The sequence below is a fragment of the Palaemon carinicauda genome, chromosome 27, assembly GCF_036898095.1.
Source record: "Palaemon carinicauda isolate YSFRI2023 chromosome 27, ASM3689809v2, whole genome shotgun sequence".
Lineage (NCBI taxonomy): Eukaryota > Metazoa > Arthropoda > Malacostraca > Decapoda > Palaemonidae > Palaemon > Palaemon carinicauda.
This window is the reverse complement of record NC_090751.1, coordinates 25831113-25857054: the sequence shown is the minus strand read 5'-3', so window position 1 is coordinate 25857054 and position 25942 is coordinate 25831113. Positions and strand designations below refer to the sequence as shown.

At 44.6% G+C, this 25942-nt stretch overlaps 1 protein-coding gene across 1 annotated transcript in view; it reads right to left on the bottom strand.

Moving 5' to 3' along the window:
* The window catches only part of LOC137620619 (protein HGH1 homolog), a 77925-nt gene that overhangs the window by 43995 nt on the left and 7988 nt on the right, over positions 1-25942 (bottom strand). The window contains exons 2-3 of the mRNA XM_068350915.1: positions 22269-22400; positions 277-479 (exon numbers count right to left, since the gene is read on the bottom strand). Of these exons, the coding sequence (XP_068207016.1) occupies positions 277-479; positions 22269-22353 (288 nt within the window). The 5' untranslated portion in view covers positions 22354-22400. The remainder of the gene's footprint in view (positions 1-276; positions 480-22268; positions 22401-25942) is intronic.

The following is a 25942-nucleotide window of genomic DNA, read 5'->3' as shown; positions in this document are numbered from 1 at the left end:
TCTCTTGAAAGTAAAGAAATTTTTTTCTTTTATTTTAGGGGTAAATGACAATACGATAGACTAAACTTCCCAAGAAGAAGTAATATGAGCATCAGCTGAGATTTATAGAAATACTGTATCAGATAAAATTAGCATCACTATCAAATTAAATAAAACATTACCCTATATAAATCAATTAGGGTGTACCCGAGATCCTCATGATTAATAAAACTATCTAATCAAATATGCATACAACACATTGACAAATCAAGGAAATGATGTTTACAATATATTTACCTTAATCATTTCTGTTGTAATATCTACATCTTTTAATGCTAGAAGTGCTGCTGAACCTGACTCCTTGGATGAGACATTAATGAGAGTTCTCATTGCATCTTTGGCAGTGTATATTTCAGGGTCTCTTATAAGGCCAATCACTGCAGTCAAAATATCAGGACGTGAAGAGAGAAGTTCTAGGCCCTCTGATGTTCCCGTAAGTTCTATTGTCAAACACAAAAAAAGTAATATAAAAGTGTACTGTATATAAAACAAAACAAAAATTAAAAAGTAATTTGTATTTTTCATAGCTATGCAAACCTGAGTCTTTTAGAATAATGAATGTCTTCAGTGGAGCAGGAACAGTTATTAAAATTGTTAATAAGGTAGTTAATGACAGTAGCCCTATCCAACCACTTAACAACTTTCCTGTCAAAGACTTCATTGGACTGAGAAGGGTGGCTGAGGAGAGAAGTTTAACTTTTAAAAGATCCAGGTTTGTAGAGCTAGGAAAAACACACATCACTATAAAAAAAAATGTTTATTTGTTCCCACGCATATACAAAAACCTTTCGTCCTTTAAAATAACAAGAGACTGATCAGTAGGTAGGAAGTCCCACTAGAACCGAAGTAGTTGGTTCTTTATTCCCCCTAGAATATGCCAGTATATCTGGTCCTGTATTAGAACAAATAAAATGACCCCAGCAACCTTCTATCAGCCCATAATAGGGATGAATAGACTGGAAGGGCCTTAGTAGATGAAGGAAATTTTCTCCCAAGAAATACCTGATGCAAGATGGCCAATGGTTTGGTATTCATTCCATTGTCCTCCCCCTTGTAAAGGGAAGATGGGCCAACGGTAACTCCAGTCGGGCTGGGTAATCAAATACAATTCTTTCAGTGGGTCGTGTCATCTCATCATCATCAATCAAAAATAAGTAAAATGATATTTTAATTATAAAATAAATTTTTGAATATACTTACCCGGTGAATATATAATAGCTGCAACTCTGCGGCTCGACAGAAAACACACTCAAAAAACTCGCGAGCGATCGCTATGAAGGTTGCGGGTGTGCCCACCAGCGCCAACTGTCGGCCAGATACCACTCTTGTATGTAAACAAAACCTTCAATTCTTCTCGTCCCGCTGTGTCTCTATTGGGGAGGAAGGGAGGGTCATTTAATTTATATATTCACCGGGTAAGTATATTCAAAAATTTATTTTATAATTAAAATATCATTTTTAAATATTTAACTTAGCCGGTGAATATATAATAGCTGATTCACACCCAAGGAGGTGGGTAGAGACCAGAGTTAATTATGTTTACAGCGTATAAGCTAAGAGTTTTTTCATTTTGACAGTTATCAATATAACAAAACCAAAATAAATAGGTACCTGATAAGGAAGTTGACTTAGACGATTACTCTGCCTTGTAAGTCTGTCTTCCTCACGGAGCCCAGCGATCCTCTTAGGATGCTGACAGCCTCCCAGGAGCTGATGTATCAAGGGCTGCAACCCATACAACAGGACCTCATCAAACCCCTAATCTGGGCGCTCTCAAGAAATGACTTTGACCACCCGCCAAATCAACCAGGATGCGAAAGGCTTCTTAGCCTTCCGAACAACCCATAAAACAATATTAAAAACATTTCAAGAGACAGATTAAAAGGATATTGGAATTAGGGAAGTGTAGTGGTAGAACCCTCACCCACTACTGCACTCGCTGCAACAAATGGACCCAGTGTGTAGCAGTCCTCGTAAAGAGTCTGGACATCTTTTAAGTAAAATGACGCGAACACTGACTTGTTTCTCCAAAAAGTCGCGTCCATAATACTTTGCAGAGATTTATTTTGCTTGAAGGCCACGGAGGTTGCTATATCTCTAACTTCGTGCGTCTTAACCTTAAGCAAACATCGGTCTTTCTCATTCAAGTGAGAATGAGCTTCTCGTATTAAAAAAATCTGATAAAATATGACAAAGAATTCTTTGACATAGGCAATGAAGGTTTCTTAACTGAGCACCATAATGCCTCAGATTTCCCTCGTAATGACTTAGTACGAGCTAAATCGAACTTAAGAGCTCTAACAAGACATAATACTCTTTCCAGTTCGTTGCCTACGATCTCTGATAACCAAGGAATATCAAAAGATTTAGGCCAAGGACGAGAAGGCAGTTCATTTTTGGCCAGGAAACCAAGTTGAAGTGAACAAGTGGCTTTTTTCTGTAGAAAAGCCGATGTTCTTACTGAAGGCATGAAGTTCACTGACCCTTTTAGCCGAAGCCAAGCACACTAGGAAAAGTGTCTTGAGGGTGAGATCCTTCAGGGAGGCTGAATGTAATGGCTCAAACCTGTCTGACATGAGGAACCTTAGGACCACGTCTAAGTTCCATCCAGGAGTTGCCAAACAACGTTCCTTAGAGGTCTCGAAAGAGATCTTGGAGATCTTTATTGTTGGAAAGATCTAAGCCTCTATGTCGAAAGACCGAAGCCAACATGCTCCTGTAGCCCTTAATCGTGGGAGCTGAAAGGGAGCGAACCTTTCTCAGATGTAAAAGAAAATCTGCGATTTGGGCTACAGAGGTACTGGACGAGGACACAGATGCTGACTTGCACCAGTCTCGAAAGACTTCCCACTTCGACTGGTATACTCTAATGGTAGAAGCTCTCCTAGCTCTTGCAATCGCACTGACTGCCTCCTTCGAAAAGCCTCTAGCTCTTGAGAGTCTTTCGATAGTCTGAAGGAAGTCAGACGAAGAGCGGGGAGGCTTTGATGGACATTCTTTACGTGGGGCTGACGTAACAGATCTACCCTTAGAGGAAGACTTCTTGGAAAGTCTACCAGCCATTGAAGTACCTCGGTGAACCACTCTCTCGCGGGCCAGAGGGTAGCAACCAACGTCAACCTTGTCCCTCCGTGAGAGGCGAACTTCTGCAGTACCTTGTTGACTATCTTGAATGGTGGGAATGCATATAAGTCCATAAAAGACCAATCCAGTAGAAACGCGTCTATGTAGATTGCTTCTGTATCTAGGACTGGAGAGCAAAAGATTGGTAACCTTTTGGTCAACGAGGAGGCAAAGAGGTCTATGGTGGGTTGACCCCAAGTAGCCCAAAGACTCTTGCCCACGTCCTTGTGGAGGGTCCATTCTGTGAGTATCACCTGACCCCTCCGACTGAGACAGTCTGCCAAGACGTTCAAGTCCCCCTGGATGAATCTCGTCAACAGGGAGATGCCTCGAATTCTTGACCATAAGAGAAGGTCCCTTGCGATCTCGAGCAGCGTGAAGGAGTGTGTGCCTCCTTGCTTGGAGATGTACGCCAAAGTTGTGGTGTTGTCTGAGTTGACCTCTACCACTTAGTTTCTAAGACGCTTTCTAATATCATCAAGGCCAAGTGGACTGCTAATAGCTCCTTGCCATTGATGTGCATGCTCTTCTGACTTGAGGTCCACAGACCCGAGCATTCCCGACCGTCCAGGGTCGCACCCCAACCCAAACCCGACGCGTCTGAGGACAACACGTGGTTTGGGTTCTTGACTGTTAGGGATAGTCCCTCTCTCAGACTGATATTGCTGTCCCACCATTTCAGGCATGCCTTTATTGGTTCGGAGACTGGGAATGATACCGTCTCTAATGTCTTGTCCTAGTTCCAGTGAGAGGCTAGATGGAACCGGAGAGGCAGAAGGGGTAGTCTCCCTAGTGAGACAAACTGCTCCAGGGATGAGAGAGTCCCTACGAGACTGTTCCAACTCCTGACTGAATAAACGTTTTCTTTTCAGCATTAGTTGGACTTCGAGCAGGGCTTGACTGCGAATCTCCATCCCCAAAAATAGAATAATCTGGGATGGGATCAGTTGGGACTTTTAGGTTGACCACAAGTCCCAACTCTCTGGCCAGACTCAACGTCCAATGTAGATCCTGCAGACAGCGAAGGCTGGACGATGCTCTGAGAAGCCAGTCGTCCAAGTACAGGGAGGCTCGGATCCCCGATAGATGGAGGGATTTTGCCACATTCCTCATGAGCCTCGTAAACACGAGAGGCGCAGGACTGAGGCCAAAGCACAGGGCTCGAAACTGGTACCCCACATTCCTGTAAACAAACCTCAGAAACGGTTGGGAATCCGGGTGTATAGGGATGTGGAAGTATGCCTCCTGAAGGTCGAGAGAGACCATCCAGTCGCCTTCCATAAATGCTGTCAAGACAGCCTGGTAGACTTCATCGTGAAGTTTGTCTTGACAATGAACATATTGAGCGCACTTGCCTCTTACGTACTCCTGCAGTGAACATGGCTGCCAAATCATGGAGCCATCCCTGAGGGACTTGTTCCTGCAGAGAACGTGGCTGTCAGATCATTGGAGCCATCCCTGAAAGCCTTGTTTATGCAAGACATAATTGTACAGCAAAACTTCAAAGGCTCGAAAACAGCTGTGAAGTTGACCTGTAAAATCTTGGAGCGTCTCATGGCCAGGCGCCAGGGAGAGTCTATGAGGTTTGAGAAGTCTATCTGGGCAGAGGCAGGAACTCCCAAGCCGAGAACTTCTCTCGTGTCATATCAGACTCTCGCTCTATAAGCCAGTTTAAAAGAAGGGAAAGCAAAGGCTGTATCCCCCAAACTCCTCCTGGTGATAAACCAGTCGCCTAGCAAACGTAAAGCTCTCTAGGAGAGCGAGAGAGCACTAGCTTATAAAACAACGGCTTCGAAGTAGCTAGGCCTAGTGTAAGCTCTGACGTTTAGGCAAACGAGGAGCAGCAGTTACAAAAAGATCCGGACAAAGATCCTTAAAAATCAGCATGATTTATTTAAAGTCCATAGAGGGCTAAGCAGATTTAGGCTCCTCTCTGTCTGACAGAGTCCTCAAGGGAATATCAGTAGGAGGGGGAACAGCAACTTCCTCATCTGAAGGAACCTTGTCCGATAATAGCTGAGTCTCAAGCAAGGGAGAGACCTACCGTGGTGGCAATGCTTTAAAAGCAGAGTCCACACGCACTGGTGCATTAGTAGCGGACCAGGACGCAACGTCATGTAACTGCTTGACAGTCTGTGAACTGTCAACAACAACAGGTGCGAGAGACCAGGACGCAACGTCATGTAACTGCTTGACAGTCTGTGAACTGTCAACAACAACAGGTGCGTGAGGACGCACAGCGTCCACTCGAGACTGCTTTGACCGCCTAGACTGAGCAGTCAAAACAACTCTAGAATGCGGGGGCTGACGCTCAGCGTCAAAACAAGTCAACTCCGATTGTTAGCGAACGTCCTGAACGTCAAAAGGAGCATCAGCAAGTGGCCTAACGTCCAAATGTGGCTGAAAATCCACACGAGACCGCATCGAGTGTGGTTCTAAACAACCTGACTGACGTGATTTAGCTACGCCAACGTCAACAGGACGCACAATGGAACGTTAGGGTGGCTGAAAGCCAGGATCTCGATGAGATAAACGGCTAGGCTCAACGGACTTATCAGCAGAATAGTCTTCCATAAGGGAGGCAAGCTTATTCTGCATGTCTTGCCGTACAACCCATTTAGGATCAACGGGAATGGTTGCGGTAAGAGACGAGGGTAACGTCTGTGACCGCAAAACCTTGCCTACAAAAAGACTCTCGGAGTCTGTGCTACGCTTTTGTTAGGCGGCGAGCAGTCTTCCGATGACTACATAGGGTCAGAGCTGTCCTAATGGTTAAAACCAGGACGCTGGACCTGTCCTGAAAGGACTGACTTTCGCTTAAAGGGCCTCGAAACCTTGTTTCACGGTTTCTTATGCGAAAATCCTTCGGATGACGAGGAGAAAATCGTCTCTCTCGCCTTATGGTAGGGGTGATCTTGGTAAGATACACCCGATACCATAGAAGGAACGTCTGTTCGCTGATCAAGGCCTCTCGAACCCATAAGTCGTACGACATTACTTCTCCCCTGGGCTTGGGAGCTTGCAAGAGGTCCCGGACTAGGCGAACGACAGGCACGAACAGACGAACCCTCGGTCGCAACACTGATAACACTTTGCACAATATCACTTTATCACTACGATTTTCTGTTTTGCACTTATTTCACTGAAATCGAATCTTTTAACAATTCACATCAGGTATGAATAAAACTGATTTCTACCTGAAGCACGCAATTCTACCCTCATCAAAAGGTTGTACGGTAATTGCGAAATCAGTCGTATAATGCAAGCACATTAATACCAGCAAAAAACAGTAAACATATTTTAAGATAAAAAATTCAGTGGCTGGGGAAGAGACTAAACACTAGTTCATTCAAAACTACGTTTTCAATCTCTCACCGTACATTGCCTTGGGACGAGAATAAAAAACTAAAAACGTTTTATCCTTTCTCCCCGTACAGAGACTAGGGACGAGAGTAACTCGAGAACAACGTTACCCGCTTGGGACGAGATAAAGAACGGAACGTTTTCTCTCCTCTCTCTCCCTCCGTCTCTATCTCTCTCTCTCTCTCTTGATTTCGCACCTAAGAGAAGAGCCCACTTACGTTTCGTCAAAAAAACAGGTTATTTGACCAAAGGAAAAAACTGAAAGGTTTTTCAATTAAAAAGTTCCTTTAAAATAGAATTTAAAACATTTAAGCTTTGAAAGAAGAATGAACAAAACGTCAGAATCGATTTACTCTTTCTGCAAAGTGAAACCGTGATACTCTCTCTCTCTATCAACGATAGAGCGCAAACTGCGTAGCATAAATAAACTAAACGTTAGTTCATCTTTAAAACAGTACGAAGACTATTCAAAGAAAATCTTTCATAAAATATCTATTAAAAAATATTCATTTAATAAGTTTTAAATCATTAGCTCTTTAAAATGTTATTTTTATTAGTAAAATAAATTTTTGAATATACTTACCCGATAATCATGTAGCTGTCAACTCCGTTGCCCGACAGAATTCTACGGGAGGGATACGCCAGCTATCACTATACTAGAAGGGGGTGTACTCACCAGCGCCACCTGTGGCCAGGTACTACAGTACTTCTTGTTGACACCTCCTCAATTTTTCCTCGGTCCACTGGTTCTCTATGGGGAGGAAGGGAGGGTCAATTAAATCATGATTATCGGGTAAGTATATTCAAAAATTTATTTTACTAATAAAAATAACATTTTTCAATATTAAACTTACCCGATAATCATGTAGCTGATTCACACCCAGGGGGGTGGGTGAAAACCAGTGTACAAGACTAAAGGATAGCTAAGTATCCCGTATTTCATATAATCAGTTATCTCAAAATAACAATGAAATAATAAGTACCTGGTAAGGAAGTCGACTTGAACCGTTACTCTGCCTTTATTAAGTTCGTCTTCCTTACTGAGCGCAGCGTTCCTCTTAGGAGGCTGAATCAACTCTAAGGTGCTAAAGTATATAGGGCTGCAACCCCTACTAAAGGACCTCTACACAACCTCTAACCCAGGCGCTTCTCAAGAATGAATTGACCACCCGCCAAATCAAAAGGATGCGGAAGGCTTCTTAGCCTACTGTAACAACCATAAAAACAACAATAAAAGCATTCAAGAGAAAGGTTAAAAAAGGTTATGGGATTAAGGGAATGTAGTGGCTGAGCCCTCACCTACTACTGCACTCGCTGCTACGAATGGTCCCAGGGTGTAGCAGTTCTCGTAAAGAGACTGGACATCTTTAAGATAAAATGATGCAAACACTGACTTGCTCCTCCAATAAGTTGCATCCATTATGCTCTGCAGAGAACGGTTTTTATTAAAGGCCATCGAAGTAGCTACGGCTCTCACTTCGTGGGTCCTTACCTTCAGCAAAGCAAGGTCTTCCTCCTTCAAGTGAGAATGGGCTTCTCTAATCAGAAGCCTTATATAATACGAAACCCCGTTTTTGGACATGGGCCTCGAAGGTTTCTTGATTGCACACCATAAGGCTTCTGACTGTCCTCGAATAGGTTTTGACCTATTAAGATAATATTTCAGAGCTCTGACAGGGCAAAGAACTCTTTCTAGCTCGTTACCTACCATGTTGGAGAGGCTAGGAATTTCAAACGATCTAGGCCAAGGACGTGAAGGAAGTTCATTCTTAGCTAAGAATCCGAGCTGTAAAGAACATGTTGCAGATTCGGATGTGAACCCAATGTTCTTGCTGAAGGCATGAACCTCACTGACTCTTTTAGCTGTTGCAAGGCAGACGAGAAAAAGAGTCTTGAGGGTAAGGTCCTTGAAGGAAGCTGACTGGAGAGGTTCGAACCTAGGTGACATAAGGAACCTTAAGACTACGTCTAGATTCCAGCCTGGAGTGGGTAGACGACGTTCTTTAGAAGTCTCAAAAGACTTAAGGATGTCTTGAAGGTCCTTGTTGGAAGAAAGGTCCAAACCTCTGTGGCGGAGAACTGAAGCCAACATACTCCTGTACCCTTTAATCGTAGGAGCTGAAAGGGATCTCTCATTCCTTAGATGTAATAGGAAGTCAGCTATTTGGGTTACAGAGGTATTGGTAGAGGAAACTGCATTGGCTCTACACCAGCTCCGGAAGACTTCCCACTTGGATTGGTAGACTCTACGAGTGGAAACCCTCCTTGCTCTGGCAATCGCACTAGCTGCCTCCTTCGAAAAGCCTCTAGCTCTAGCGAATCTTTCGACAGTCTGAAGGCAGTCAGCCGAAGAGCGTGGAGGTTTGGGTGCAACCTGTCTACGTGAGGTTGACGTAGAAGGTCCACTCTTAGAGGGAGAGTCCTGGGGACGTCGACCAGCCATTGTAGTACCTCTGTGAACCATTCTCTTGCAGGCCAAAGGGGAGCAACCAGCGTCAGCCGTGTCCCTTCGTGCGAGATGAACTTCTGAAGGACTTTGTTTATGATCTTGAACGGTGGGAATGCGTAAAGGTCGAGATGGGACCAATTCAGCAGAAAAGCATCCACATGAACTGCTGCTGGGTCTGGAACTGGGGAACAGTACAAAGGAAGTCTCTTGGTCATGGAGGTGGCAAAAAGATCTATTGTCGGCTGACCCCACAAGGTCCAAAGTCTGTTGCACACGCTCTTGTGGAGGGTCCATTCCGTGGGGATGACCTGATCCCTTCTGCTTAGGCGATCTGCTGAGACGTTCATGTTGCCCTGAATGAACCTCGTAACTAGGGTGAGGTTTAGACTTCTTGACCAAATGAGGAGGTCCCTTGCTATCTCGTATAGGCTCCTCGAATGGGTCCCTCCTTGCTTGGAGATGTAAGCCAAGGCTGTGGTGTTGTCGGAGTTCACCTCCACCACCTTGCCTAGCAGGAGGGACTTGAAGTTCAATAGGGCTAAATGAACTGCTAGTAGCTCCTTGCAGTTGATGTGGAGCGTTTCCTGTTCCTCGTTCCACGTTCCCGAGCACTCCTGTCCGTTCAAGGTCGCGCCCCAGCCCGAGTCCGATGCATCCGAGAAGAGATGAAGATTGGGGGTCTGAATCGCCAACGATAGGCCCTCCCTGAGAAGGAGATTGGTCTTCCACCACAAGAGAGTGGTCTTCATCTCTTTGGTGACCGGGATAGAGACTGCTTCGAGCGTCAAACCCTTGTCCCAATGAGCTGCTAGATGGAATTGGAGAGGGCGGAGGTGGAGTCTCCCTAGCTCGACGAACAGGGCCAACGATGAAAGGGTCCCTGTGAGACTCATCCACTGTCTCACCGAGCAACTGCTCCTCTTCAGTATGCTCAGGATGCAATCTAGGGCTTGGCTTATCCTTGGGGCCGATGGAAAAGCCCGAAAATCCTGACTCCGAATCTCCATTCCCAGGTACACAATGGATTGGGAGGGAATGAGCTGGGACTTTTCTAAATTGACTAACAGACCCAGTTCTTTGATCAAGTCCAAAGTCCAGTTGAGACTCTCCAGACAGCAACGACTCGTGGAGGCTCTCAACAGCCAGTCGTCTAAATAAAGGGAGGCTCTGATGTCCGATAAGTGGAGGAATTTTGCAATATTCCTCATCAGATGCGTAAACACCATAGGAGCTGTGCTTAGGCCAAAACACAGGGCTTGGAATTGGTAGACAACCTTTCCAAAAACGAATCTCAGGAAAGATTGGGAGTCTGGATGAATAGGAACGTGAAAGTAAGCATCTTTCAGATCCAACGAGACCATCCAGTCCTCCTGCCTGACCGCTGCTAGGACCGACTTCGTCGTCTCCATAGTGAACGTCTGCTTGGTGACATAAGCATTGAGCGCGCTGACGTCCAGCACCGGTCTCCAACCTCCTGTCTTCTTGGCCACCAGAAAGAGACGGTTGTAGAAGCCCGGGGATTGATGGTCCCGGACTATAACCACTGCCTTCTTCTGTAACAGGAGCGACACCTCCTGGTGCAACGCTAGCCTCTTGTCCTTTTCCTTGTAGTTGGGAGAGAGGTTGATGGGAGAAGTGGTCAGAGGGGGTTTGCGGCAGAATGGTATCCTGTAACCCTCCCTCAGCCAACTGACAGACTGGGCGTCTGCACCTCTCTTTTCCCAGGCTTGCCAGAAGATCTTGAGTCTGGCTCCTACTGCTGTCTGGAGAGGAGGAGAGTCAGTGTTTGCCTTTTGAAGTCTTGGAACCTTTCCTAGACTTGCTCCTGGAAGAGTCTGGACGGGAGCTTCCTCGGCTGGGGGCTCTACCACGAAAGGGCGGAATAAACCTCGTAGCAGGAGTATCAGCCACTGGGGTGCGATAAGTCCTGGGGACTGAGGGAGCAACCTTAGTCTTACGAGCTGAAGAGGCCACAAGATCATGGGTGTCCTTTTGAATCAGGGCCGCAGACAAGTCCTTAACAAGCTCTTCGGGAAACAAGAACTTAGAGAGCGGAGCGAAAAGGAGTTGAGACCTTTGACAAGGTGTGATGCTGGAAGAAAGGAAGGTACAAAGCTGCTCCCTTTTCTTAAGAACCCCTGACACAAACATTGAAGCAAGCTCGCCAGATCCATCCCTAATAGCTTTATCCATGCAGGACATTAAGAGCATGGCTGAGTCCTTGTCTGCAGGGGAGGTCTTCTTGCTAAGGGCCCCCAGGCACCAGTCTAGGAAATTGAACATCTCAAAGGCTCGAAATACACCCTTTAGGAAGTGATCTAGATCGGAGAAGGTCCAGCAAACCTTAGAGCGCCTCATTGCTGTTCTACGAGGAGAGTCTACCAAACTTGAGAAGTCAGCCTGGGCAGAGGCAGGTACTCCCAAGCCTGGTTCCTCTCCTGTGGCATACCAAACGCCCGCTTTAGAAGTGAGCTTAGTCGGTGGGAACATAAAGGAAGTCTTTCCTAGTTGCTGCTTAGACTGCAACCACTCCCCTAAAATTCTTAGAGCTCTCTTAGAGGACCTTGCAAAGACGAGCTTAGTATAAGTTGACTTGGCTGGCTGCATGCCCAGCGAAAACTCAGATGGCGGAGAGCGGGGGGTAGCAGAGACAAAATGGTCTGGGTATACCTCTCTGAAAAGAGCCAGGACCTTACGAAAGTCAATAGGAGGAGGAGAAGACTTGGATTCTTCCAGGTCTGATGAGGGATCCAGGTGTGCAGCCTCATCATCAGAAACCTCATCACCAGAGTGTAGCGAAGTGAGAGGTAAGGTATGCTGAACAGCAGAATCTGCACGAGCGGGAGCAAAAACGCTTGTGGTTTCATCCTCAAGTCTCTGTTGCTGAGGCAAAACCTGAGGTTCAGGCTGCAAAGGCTGGTCAAAAGGAGTAGCAGAAGGTAGGCGCATGGGTTGAGGAGGCTGACTCCTGGCATGAGTGTCTTGACTCAAGAGTTGCGCTTGCTGTAAGGTTAGCGGATGCGCAGTAGCAGGTTCCTGAGGAACGAGTTGAGGTTCCTGAGGTGTGAGCTGCGAGAGTTGAGGTAGTGGCTGCGCAGAACGCAGTTCTTGTCTCGCGAGTTGAGGTTCCTGAGGCGCAAGGCTAAGGTGTTGAGGCTCTCGCCTTGAGGAGGGTTGAGGTCGCTGCAGCGAGAGCTGAGGTGTCTGCCTCATGGATGGGAGAGGTTGTTGTACCTCAAGAGAGTGTTGCCTCACTGGTGGAACCGCAAGTGGAAGCGGAGGAAGTAAGGTATAAGCTTCCTGTTCCCATTGCTGAGGTTGCCTTAAGGAAGGCGGAGGTAGCTGCACACCGCTGGAAACTGGCAACTCAGTACGTGGTAAGGTATCCTGAGGAGCCTCAACATCGTACGCCTGGCAGACAGGACTGCGGTTAGGCGGAGCGATCGCAGGAGGAGGTGTAACCTTCTCAGCCTGACACTCACGCATTAAGACCGCAAGTTGTGACTGCATGGACTGCAGTAGAGTCAACTTGGGGTCGGCAGACACTAAGGTCTGCTGAGGCAAAGCCTTAACAGAAGAGATCTGTTGCGGCAGCACCTTACTCCTCTTAGGAGGTGTGCAGTCAACTGATGACTGCGGCGAGTCAGAGCTGATCCAATGACTGCAGCCAGGTTGTAGAGCTCTTGAGGTCTGGACTTTGCGTTTGAGAGGTCTTGAGACCTGAGTCCAACGTTTTCTCCCTGACAATTCTTCAGCAGACGAGTAAAAGACGGGCTCAATCGTCTGCGGGTGGGAGTGACGGTCTCTGGAAGACACGCCCGCAACCACCGAGGATACTTCTGTGCGCCGATCAAGGCCTGCCGAACCCTTTTGCCCTTCGACATTGCTTCTCCCCTGGGCTTGGGAGCTTGCAAGAGGTCCCGGACTGGGAGGACGACTGGCACGCACAGAAGTACCCTCACGCACCACACTGACACTGACACTAGCACTTGGCACTGCACTGACACTAGCACTTGTCACAGCACTGGCACTATTACCACCCACTGCACTCTTGACCTTAAGTTCCTTGACTTCGGCCATAAGAGACTTATGATCACTAACCACCGATTCCACTTTGTCACCTAAAGCCTGAATGGCACGCAAAACAACAGACATATCAGGTTGAGGGCAAATAGTAGGTTCGGGGGTAGCCACTACAGGGGGAGGAAAAGGTAGGGGATCATGAGGTGAGGAAAAAAGTGAAGAGCGAGAAGAACTCCTCCTAACTCTCTCTCTCTCTAACTTGGTTGAATATTTAAGAAATCGGACAAATTCAAGTTCCGAAAGTCCGGCGCATTCCTCACATCGATCTTCCAACTGACAGGGTCTTTCCCTACAGTCAGAACAAGCGGTGTGAGGATCTACCGAGGCCTTCGGAATACGCCTATTACAAGACCTACATCGTCTATGGGGTGGGGCTTGTGAAATGTCAGACATCTTGAATCAAAGAGTTAGCCAAGTGGGGATTCCAAATCAAGCAAAAAGATCGTTAACCATTAATCAGAACTAAATAATAGCTATCTAAGCTAATATAGAAGTTTTCCAGTAAAGCGACAGCCGAAATCTGAGAGAAATACTTCACCAAAAGCCGTGAAAATACTCCAAGATCATAAGCGTATCCCAGAACGTCTTGCCGGAAGCACGACAGAGGAAAAATTGAGGAGGTGTCAACAAGAAGTACTGTAGTACCTGGCCACAGGCGGCGCTGGTGAGTACACCCCCTTCTAGTATAGTGATAGCTGGCGTATCCCTCCCGTAGAATTCTGTCGGGCAACGGAGTTGACAGCTACATGATTATCGGGTAAGTTTAATATTGAAAAAGCTATTTACGATTGAAGGGGCTCAACGTTGTTTAACTTCGGTTTCCAAGTTAGGACCGCCTACTCTCAGGAAAGGTCGCATATAAACAAATCATTAAAATTTATTTTGATGTTTATTATAAATGGAAAGCTAATCGAAGAGGCCTAATAAAGGCGGTTGAGATATAAAATATATAGAGGAAAAATGTTATTTTTATTAGTAAAATAAATTTTTGAATATACTTACCCGATAATCATGTAGCTGTCAACTCCGTTGCCCGACAGAATTCTATGGAGGGATACGCCAGCTATCACAATACTAGAAGGGGGTGTATTTACCAGCGCCACCTGTGGCCAGGTACTCAAGTACTTCTTGTTGACACCTCCTCAATTATTCCTCGGTCCACTGGTTCTCTATGGGGAGGAAGGGAGGGTCGATTAAATCATGATTATCGGGTAAGTATATTCAAAAATTTATTTTACTAATAAAAATAACATTTTTCAATATTAAACTTACCCGATAATCATGTAGCTGATTCACACCCAGGGGGGTGGGTGAAAAACCAGTGTACAAGACTAAAGGATAGCTAAGTATCCCGTATTTCATATAATCAGTTATCCACAATAACAATGAAATAATAAGTACCTGGTAAGGAAGTCGACTTGAACCGTTACTCTGCCTTTAATAAGATCGTCTTCCTTACTGAGCGCAGCGTTCCTCTTGGGAGGCTGAATCAACTCAAAGGTGCTAAAGTATACAGGGCTGCAACCCATACTAAAGGACCTCATCACAACCTTTAACCTCGGCGCTTCTCAAGAAAGAATTGACCACCCGCCAAATCAACAAGGATGTGGAAGGCTTCTTAGCCGACCGTACAACCCATAAAAAGTATTCAAGAGAAAGGTTAAAAGGTTATGGGATTATGGGAATGTAGTGGCTGAGCCCTCGCCTACTACTGCATTCGTTGCCACGAATGGTCCCAGGGTGTAGCAGTACTCGTAAAGAGACTGGACATCTTTGAGATAGAATGATGCGAACACTGACTTGCTTCTCCAATAGGTTGCATCCATAACACTCTGCAGAGAATGGTTCTGTTTGAAGGCCACTGAAGTAGCCACAGCTCCCACTTCATGTGTCCTTACCTTCAGCAAAGCAAGGTCTTCTTCCTTCAGATGAGAATGTGTTTCTCTAATCAGAAGCCTGAATAGTAAGAAACTGAGTTCTTAGAACTTGGAAAAGAAGGTTTCTTGATAGCACACTATAAGGCTTCTGATTGTCCTTGTAAAGGTTAAGACCTTTTTAGATAGTACCTAAGAGCTCTAACTGGGCAAAGTACTCTCTTCAGATCATTCCCCACCAAGTTGGACAGGCTTGGGATCTCGAACGACTTAGGTCAAGGACGTGAAGGAAGCTCGTTTAGCAAAAACCGAGCTGCAAGGAACATGTAGCCGTTTCAGATGTGAAAACAATGATCCTGCTGAAGGCGTGGATCTCACTTACTCTTTTAGCTGTTGTCAAGCACACGAGGAAAAGAGTTTTTAATGTGAGGTCCTAAAAAGAGGCTGATTGGAGAGGTTCAAATCTTGATGACATAAGGAACCTTAGGACCACGTCTAGATTCCAGCCTGGAGTGGACAACCGACGTTCCTTTGAGGTCTCAAAAGACCTAGGGAGGTCCTGTAGATCTTTGTTGGTGGAAAGATCCAAGCCTCTGTGGCGGAAAACCGCTGCCAACATACTTCTGTAACCCTTGATCGTAGGAGCTGAAAGGGATCTTACTTTCCTTAGATATAACAGGAAGTCAGCAATCTGGGTTACAGTGGTACTGGTTGAGGAAACTGCATTGGTCTTGTACCAGCTACGGAAGACTTCCCCTTGAGACTGATAGATTCTGAGAGTGGATGTACTCCTTGCTTTGGCAATCGTTCTGGCTGCCTCCTTCGAAAAGCCCCTAGCTCTTGAGAGTCTTTCGAAAGTCTGAAGGCAGTCAGACGAAGAGCGTGGAGGATTGGGTGTACCTTCTTTACGTGAGGTAGACGTAGAAGGTTCACTCCTAGAGGAAGAGTCCTGGGAATGTCGACCAGCCATTGCAGTACCTCTAAGAACCATTCTCTCGCGGACCAGAGCGGAGCCAACCAACGTCAGCCGTGTCCCTTTGTGAGAGGAGAACTTCTGAAGTACCCTGTTGACAATCTTGAACGGCGGGAATGCATACAGGTCGAGATGGAACCAATCCAGCAGAAAAGCATCCACGTGAACTGCTGCTGGGTCTGGAATCGGAGAACAATACAACAGGAGTCTCTAGGTTATCGAGGTAGTGAACAGATCTATGGTTGGCTGACCCCACAGGGCCCAAAGTCTGTTGCAAACATTCTTGAGAAGGGTCCACTCTGTGGGGATGACCTGACCCTTCCGTCTGAGGTGATCTGCCATGACATTCATACCGCCCAGAATGAACCTCGTTACCAGTTAGCTTTCGATCTTTAGACCAGATGAGTAGGTCCCTTGCGATCTAGAACAACTTCTACGAAAGAGTCCCTCCCTGCTTGAAGATGTAAGCCAGGGCTGTGGTGTTGTCAGAGTCCACCTCCACCACTTTGTTAAGCTGGAGGGACTTGAAGTTTATCAAGGCCAGAATAACCGCCAACAACTCCTTGCAATTGATGTGAAGTGTCCTTTGCTCCTGATTCCATGTTCCCGAGCATTCTTGTCCGTCCAAAGTCGCACCCCAGCCCGTGTCTGATGCGTCCGAGAGGAGACGGCGGTCGTGTTTCTGAACAGCCAAAGGTAGACTTCCTTGAGAAGAAAGCTGTTCTTACACCACGCGAGAGAAGACCTCCTCTCTTCGGAAACAGGAACTGAGACCGTCTCTAGCGTCATGTCCTTTATCCAGTGAGCAGCTAGATGAAACTGAAGGGGGGGGAGGTGGAGTCTCCCTAACACGATGAACAGGGCCAGCGATGAAAGTGTCCCTGTTAGACTCATCCACTACCTGACTGAGCATCGGTTCCTTCTCAGCATGCTCTGGATGCATTCTAGGGCTTGGAAGATCCTTGGGGCCGACGGAAAAGTCCGAAAAGCTCGACTCTGAAGATCCATACCCAAGGAGACAATGGTCTGGGATGGAACGAGCTGAGACTCCTCAAAATTGACCAGGAGGCCCAGTTCCTTGGTCAGATCCATAGTCCATTTGAAAATCTCCAGACAGCGACGACTTGTGGGAGCTCTTAAAAGCCAGTCGTCTGACGGAGCCGGACACAAGATCATGGTACTGCTGCACAGTCTGTGAACTGTCAATCATGGGCAAGCGAGGAAGTACAGTGACAACCCGAATCTGTCTAGACTGTCTGGGTCGTACAGACAACTCCTTATCGGGTTGCTGAGGTTGCCGCACTGCGTCACAACAAGTCACTTCTGTTGGTTGTTGAACGTCTTCCCCGTGACACATTGACTCCGTAAACAAAAAATCCTCTAACAAGGACTAAGCTTGGACTGCATGTCTTGCAACACAGCTCAAGGTCTATGGGAGCAGGTGTGGTAACAGACGGGATTAGCAACTGAAGTGGAACCATTACCTTCCCTGAAAGCATGTTACGCTTAAATAAAAGTCCATAGGAGGCTATGCAGCTAAAGGCTCCCTCCAAATGACAGAGTCCTCAAGGGAATATCAGAAGGAGGGAGAAAAGAACTTTCTCATCTACAGGGACCATATCCTAGAAAAGCTAAGTTCTCTCAGTGAGGGTTCACTGGTGCAAAAGCAGCAGACTAGAAGGCAACGTTATGAAACTGCTTGACAGTCTAGTGAGTTGGCAACAACCAAAGATGTGTGACTGAGAAGCATGCGGTAAGGTATGCAGAGCATGTTGTATGCAGAGTATGCTGTATGCAGAGCATGCTGAATGTAGAGCATGCTGAATGCAGAGCATGCTGAATGCAGAGCATGTTGTATGCAGAGCATGCTGAATGCAGAGCATGCTGTATGCAGAGCATGTTGTATGCAGAGCATGCTGTATGCAGAGCATGCTGTATGCAGAGCATGTTGTATGCAGAGCATGCTGTATGCAGAGCATGCTGTATGTAGAGCATGTTGTATGCAGAGCATGCTGAATGCAGAGCATGCTGTATGCAGAGCATGTAGTATGCAGAGCATGCTGTAAGCAGAGCATGCTGTATGTAGAGCATGCTGTAAGGTAAGCAGAGCGTGTGCATGGCGTTTAACATTTCTCAGAAATTCCATGACCAGTGCTAGAGTGCTTTATGCATGCTTGCATGGGGTTTAAATATCAACATAATATTTACCTTACATTCATAACTCATGATTCATATTTTTTGCCATATTCTGCGATATTGTTAAAAACATATTGCAAGGAATACAAATATATTTTTATAAGTAATACAAATAACCTCCATTATCATAAGGTTTGAAAATGGAGGTAAGGTATGCTGAACAGCAGAGTCAGAACGAGCTGGAACAACAATAGTTGAGGTTTCCTCTTCAAGACTCTGTTGAGGGAACACCTGAGGCTCAGTCTGCAAAGGCTGATCAAAGGAAGTAGCAGAAGGTAGGCGCATGGGTGGAGGAGGCTGACTCCTGGCATGAGTTATGAACCCAAGGGTTGCGCTTGCTGAGCGGTTGGCGGAAGCGGAGTAGCAAGTTCCTGTTCCTGTGGTGTGAGCGGAGCGCGATGAGGTAGAGGCTGCGCAGAACAAGGTAAATGTCTCGCAAGCTGAGGCTCCTGAGGCGCAAGGCTAAGGTGTAGTGGTGCTTGCCTTGTGGAGGGTTGAGCTCGCTGCAGCGAGAGCTGAGGAGACTGACTCAAGGACGGGAGAGGTTGTTGTACCTCAACCGAGTGTTGCATCACTGGTGGAGCAGCAAGTGGAGGCGGAGGAAGAGAGGTATAATCCTCCTGATCCCATTGTAAAGGTTGCCTTAAAGAAGGCGGAGGCTGAGCACCACTGGGAACAGCCAACTCAGAACGTGGCTCAACATCGTACGCCTGGCAGGTGGTACTGCGATCAGGCGGAGCGAGCGCAGGCGGAGGAAGAGAGGTATAATCCTCCTGATCCCATTGTAAAGGTTGCCTTAAAGAAGGCGGAGGCTGAGCACCACTGGGAACAGCCAACTCAGAACGTGGCTCAACATCGTACGCCTGGCAGGTGGTACTGCGATCAGGCGGAGCGAGCGCAGGCGGAGGGAGTGTAGGCGGAGGAGGAGGCGCAACACTCTCAGCCCGACACTCACGCATCAAGACCGAAAGTTGTGACTGCATGGACTGCAGTAGAGTCAACTTGGGGTCGGCAGACACTAAGGTCTGCTGAGGTAAAGCCTTAACAGCAGAGATCTGTTGCGGCAGAACCTTACTCCTCTTAGGCGGAGTGCATTCAACTGAGGAGAGTCAGAGCTAACCCAAAGACTGCATCCGGGTTGTTGAACTCTAACTTCGTACGTCTGGCATAGGTCTGGACTTTATGTTTAAGAGGTATTGAGACCTGAGACCAGCGTTTTCTCCCCTAAATTTCTTCTGCAGACGAGCAAAATAAGGGCTCAATCGTCTGCGGGTGGGAGTGACGGTCTCAGTAAGACACGCCCACAACCACCGAGGATACTTCTGTGCGCCGATCAAGGCCTGCTGCACCCTTTTGTCCTTCGACATTGCTTCTCCCCTGGGCTTGGGAGCTTGCAAGGTCCCGGACTGGGAGAACGACTGGCGCGCACAGAAGTACCCTCACGCACAACACTGACACACTTTGTGCTAATCACTTATCACTTTGATTTTCTGTTTGCACTTATTTCACTGAACTCGAAACTTTAAGTGGTTTGTACCTGAAACACGCAATTCTATCCTTTCTCAAAAGTTAGTAATTGCGAAAACAGAATTACAATGTAACAGAAAAATCTAATGAAAGATAAATAATTCAGTGGCTGGAAAGAGACTAAACACTAGATCACTCTAGAAACGTTTACTTTCTTCCCCTAAAGAGACTAGGGAGAAGAGCAAAAAACGATAACAACGTTACTCGTACGCCTGGCAGGCTTGAATGAAACGTTTACTCTTTCTCCCTCCGTCTCTATCTCTCTCTCTCTCTCTCTCTCTCTCTCTTGACTTAGAACCTGAGAGAAGAGCCCAATCATATATATCGTTAAAACATATTATTGTTAAAGGAAAAAACTGAAATATTTCCCAAAATGAAAAGTTCCTTTATTAGGATTAAAACCATTAAGTTAAGAAAGAATGAACAAAACGCTAGACACGGTTACTCTTACTGCAACGTGAAACCGTGAAAACTCTTTCTCTATCGTAACGATAGAGTGCAAGTTGAACGTTCTGAACGTCAACAACTGCAGAGACAAAACAAAACGTTAGTTCAACTTTGAAAACAGTACTAGACTATCAAAGAAATTCTTTCAAAGACATTAATAGCATAATATGTTAACAGGTAAAACCGAAATGACGGGCTCAATGTTAATTAACTTCGGTACTAAGAAAAGACCGCCTACTATTAGGAAGGTCGAATATAAACAAATATAAAAATTAATTTTAATAAGTTTATAAAAAAAAAGGAAGTTAATCGAAGAGGCCTATAAGAGGCGGAGAGATATAAAATAAATCTATAACTTTTGTCAAGCAAAATTAAGAAAGAGAGTCTATACTCTCTTAGACACCAACACTTCCGTCTAAGGGAAGGGTCGGCCATTTAAAGGTGAAAAAGAGTTCATACTCTCTTCGTCACCATAATTAATCAAATTAATTCCAAAAGCTAACTAAGCTAATATAGAAGTTTCCAGTAAAGCGACAGCCGAAATCAAAGAGAAATACTTCACCAAAGTCGTGAAAATACTCCAAGAACATAAGCGTATCCCAGAACGTCTTGCCGGAAGCACGACAGAGGAATAATTGAGGAGGTGTCAACAAGAAGTACTTGAGTACCCGGCCACAGGTGGCGCTGGTAAATACACCCCCTTCTAGTATTGTGATAGCTGGCGTATCCCTCCATAGAATTCTGTCGGGCAACGGAGTTGACAGCTACATGATTATCGGGTAAGTTTAATATTGAAAATCTATAATTAATTTATAACGTGATAAGATAATTGCTAAAAGCCTGAACACACTTCCGTCTAAGGGAAGGGTCGGCCATTTAAAAGTCAAAGAAAGTCCATACTCTCTTTGTCATCAAAAATTAAATCTATCCAAAAACGAGTTCAAGATTTAAGATGAAGATAAAACACCTGCACTGCGAAAGCTCAAACCAAAATGAAGTACTTCACCAAATATGTTGAGTAAACTCCAGGTTCTACAGCGAGTATTGATACGTCTTGTCGTCAACGTCGACAGAGAAGAATTGAAGGTTTTGTTTACATACAAGAGTGGTATCTGGCCGACAGTTGGCGCTGGTGGGCACACCCGCAACCTTCATAGCGATCGCTCGCGAGTTTTTTGAGTGTTTTCTGTCAGGCCGCAGAGTTGCAGCTATTATATATTCACCGGCTAAGTTAAATATTTAAAATTCCTTTTCCAGGATGGGTCGTTAACAATCACATCAGCATCCTTTAAGAGCTTTCAGTGTAAAATCCTTATACAATCAAAGTCATCAAATTTCAGTCAGCATTCAATAACAGAAGGTAACAGAACAGTCAGCTGCCTAGGATAGTGCAAGACTTTCTCCCATCTTGCATCTCAGTCCTGAATTGCCTCCCGTGAGTCTCATGACCTAAATTTCACACATCCAACGTTCAAATGTTACATCGACTCATCAAGTTTTAAATGTACTTTAATTCCACCTACAACCTCTAATAACATTCACCATCCCTATATCAATCAAATTAGGAGTGACTACTGTTGAGTTTCTATCCATGACGGTGGTAAATATTAATAATTGTAGGATGACAAAACAACCTGTGACTGGTACTTGGTGGGATAAGAGAGTGCATGCAAAACTGGAGAGCGAGTGCTAACAGGAGTAGAGCACGTATAACCTAGTGAGCACGCTTGTGTGTTTAATATGATGAGCACACGTGCACGAACAAGTGGACGCTCTCTAAGGAGAGAGCGTGCGCTAACAAGAGAGAAATGAACAGTAGATCCTGCTCGAACAAGTGAGCGTACGCTAACAGTTGAGCGCTCGTCAGCAATAGCGAGTTGCGGAACTGGTGAGTTCGAGACAACAGAAGAGTGAGCACAAATAGGTGATAGTTCAGGCAAGTGCTCAAGACCAGATAAGATCGGCAGCTAAAGTCAAAGTGCCAAATCAGTGATGTGGCATGGGGAAGGTCTTCCACAACATACCAGTAGCTACCAACACCTTATTATACATTTAACAGCAGAGTTTCAATCCTCAAAGAAATCCTCCTACTATTAAAGGATGATGGTTTGTATTGAAGTCGGAACAAATTAATAATATTATTGAACAAAGTTGTAAATCATTAAAACAAATTAATGAACTGGGTTTTACCTACGTGCTACTGTCATACAAGCTGCACTTTTGACATCAAAACGTGTACTTGGGGACAAAAACTGAAGCAATTCTTCTAGATGAGCCATTTTCTAAGTAAGGTGCAGCTTATGATATGTAGTTTCTATGTCCAACACTGAAATTAAAATCAATTTATTAAAGTAAAGTATTTGAATCAATAAAGAAACCGCAACTGTTACAGTAGTATTTAACATTAAATATGAACTAAAATACAGTATAGTAAGATTTGAGAACTTAACATTACACATACTGTACAACAGTAGTATACAAGAATATAGTTTTATGAAGAAAAAATGAGAGATAATTCAATGATAAAAAGGCAGTGTGAAATACATTCCAGAATATCAAAGCTACAGACTCCAATAGACATTCATACATGCTTGCATGCTAGCAAAATCTCCATACTTAGCAAACTCCTGGCTGTAAATGTAGAATATATGGTCTAATATCCTTTACATTCACAACGTAATTACAGTACAGTACATATATAATAAAACACTGATTAATACCCACTGTATTATAAATTATCTTTATCACTATCATTACATGTATTATCACTAGCAAAGCTACAATCCTAAATGGAAAAGGAGGATACTAAAAGCTCAACAGTTCTAATTAAGAAAGCAGCCTTGTGCAGAAAAGAACTAAAGAAATAACGAATAAACTATACAGTACAGTTTAAGAGAAATAAAATAAATTATGAAATATATCAAGATCAGTATCAACAGCACAATAGATAAATAATACAGTATATAAACTATGAAATGAAACTAATGTCAACCTTTTCTACAGAAAATCATTTGCAACAAGTTTGAACCCTAAAGTTCCAGCGATTCAACTACCAGATTAGCAAGATCTGATCAAAGCTGAAATAAAACTACTGTACTAGAATATTATGTAGCACATTGTACAGCTTTATGATGGAGAAGGCAAGACAGTTAGAATTAATTGAATAACTAGTAGACTATAATGTACAAGATGGTACAGTCCGGGAAAATATGAATGCAGAGTATGATCTGAATTATAACAAATTTCATGAAACATACACAAAGAACTAACTGAACGACAGTGCCAGAGATTAATACCCTGATCAAGGATAAAGAATATGATAAAAATCAATAGATTTCTGTCAACAAATTAAGATGCACTTTACCAAGATCTTAGGAGTGGGTGTGTACAGCTTGTGGTCAAAGTCAGGAATGTGTGTTTTGCTGACTGACAACAGCTATAACAACTGTACATTGTTAAATCCAAACGAAAGTTCAAGCTTTGCTGAAGATATATTCATATTAAAGGATTCAGGTATGTGTTCATACAAGAACATATACCTTTCCAGTCTGCTCGAGATTTAATATATATATCTTACAATAGTATGGCACATTAGGGACAGGCTGCTCAGTCTTAACCATTATACTAACGAAACTAATGCATGATCAGAATGACTGGAGGACCAACCTTGCTTGTTATAAAGGAATGTGTGTATAATAGGTCCAAGCAACTATCACACTTGTGAGTATCCTCAATTATACTTTGCTCAATCAAATTTAGATACAAAGTGAAAAGCCTTTAAGCATTTAAAGCATTCAAATTACCAACAAGCACAACAGAAGCCTTTTTATCATCTTATATTTTAGCTGTATTGGTAAGAAGACAACCAAAGACAGAATAATCCTAGTCTGGATTCTGATAAAATACAACTACAAGTTGCTATACCTGCCACAAACTATATTGACCTGAATCTCATGACGTCCATATTCATGGCAGGACTTATGACAGGAAGGGTACTCAGTCCTAATAATAATGTCGAACACATGGTTCCCACCTAACCTAACATAGGACATGTATCCTTATATTTCTGTGGAATACAGCCCCAGCAGCCCTGTCCTTCGACCACCGTCTCCTTAGCTTACCTTAAGACAAGTTGCAACCCTGTGTTTACTTTCCAACCGGCTTCTCTTCTGAAACTTTGTTTATCAAATGTATTTCCTAGTTTAACCCAATCTTAAATCTTGAAAAGTACATTTTACCGTTAGAATGTTATTTTTATTAGTAAAATAAATTTTTTAATATACTTACCCGATAATCATGTAGCTGTCAACTCCGTTGCCCGACAGAATTCTACGGAGGGATACGCCAGCTATCACAATACTAGAAGGGGGTGTACTCACCAGCGCCACCTGTGGCCAGGTACTATAGTACTTCTTGTTGACACCTCCTCAATTTTTCCTCGGTCCACTGGTTCTCTATGGGGAGGAAGGGAGGGTCAATTAAATCATGATTATCGGGTAAGTATATTCAAAAATTTATTTTACTAATAAAAATAACATTTTTCAATATTAAACTTACCCGATAATCATGTAGCTGATTCACACCCAGGGGGGTGGGTGAAAACCAGTGTACAAGATTAAAGGCTAGCTAAGTATCCCATATTTCATATAACAGTTATCTCAAATAACAATGAAATAATAAGTACCTGGTAAGGAAGTCGACTTGAACCGTTACTCTGCCTCTTTTTTAAGTTCGTCTTCCTTACTGAGCCCAGCGTTCCTCTTGGAGGCTGAATCAACTCAAAGGTGCTAAAGTATATAGGGCTGCAACCCCTACTAAAGGACCTCTACACAACCTCTAACCCAGGCGCTTCTCAAGAATGAATTGACCACCCGCCAAATCAAAAGGATGCGGAAGGCTTCTTAGCCTACCGTAACAACCATAAAAACAACAATAAAAGTATTCAAGAGAAAGGTTAAAAAAGGTTATGGGATTAAGGGAATGTAGTGGCTGAGCCCTCACCTACTACTGCACTCGCTGCTACGAATGGTCCCAGGGTGTAGCAGTTCTCGTAAAGAGACTGGACATCTTTAAGATAAAATGATGCAAACACTGACTTGCTCCTCCAATAGGTTGCATCCATTATGCTCTGCAGAGAACGGTTTTTATTAAAGGCCATCGAAGTAGCTACGGCTCTTACTTCGTGGGTCCTTCAGCAAAGCAAGGTCTTCCTCCTTTAAGTGAGAATGGGCTTCTCTAATCAGAAGCCTTATATAATACGAAACCCCGTTCTTGGACATGGGCCTCGAAGGTTTCTTGATGGCACACCATAAGGCTTCTGACTGTCCTCGAATAGGTTTTGACCTATTAAGATAATATTTGAGAGCTCTGACAGGGCAAAGAACTCTCTCTAGCTCGTTACCTACCATGTTGGAGAGGCTAGGTATTTCAAACGATCTAGGCCAAGGACGCGAAGGAAGTTCATTCTTAGCTAAGAATCCGAGCTGTAAAGAACATGTTGCAGATTCGGTCGTGAAACCAATGTTCTTGCTGAAGGCATGAACCTCACTGACTCTTTTAGCTGTTGCAAGGCAGACGAGAAAAAGAGTCTTGAGGGTAAGGTCCTTGAAGGAAGCTGACTGGAGAGGTTCGAACCTAGGTGACATAAGGAACCTTAAGACTACGTCTAAGTTCCAGCCTGGAGTGGGTAGACGACGCTCTTTAGAAGTCTCAAAAGACTTAAGGATGTCTTGAAGGTCCTTGTTGGAAGAAAGGTCCAAACCTCTGTGGCGGAGAACTGAAGCCAACATACTCCTGTACCCTTTAATCGTAGGGGCTGAAAGGGATCTCTCATTCCTAAGATGTAATAGGAAGTCAGCTATTTGGGTC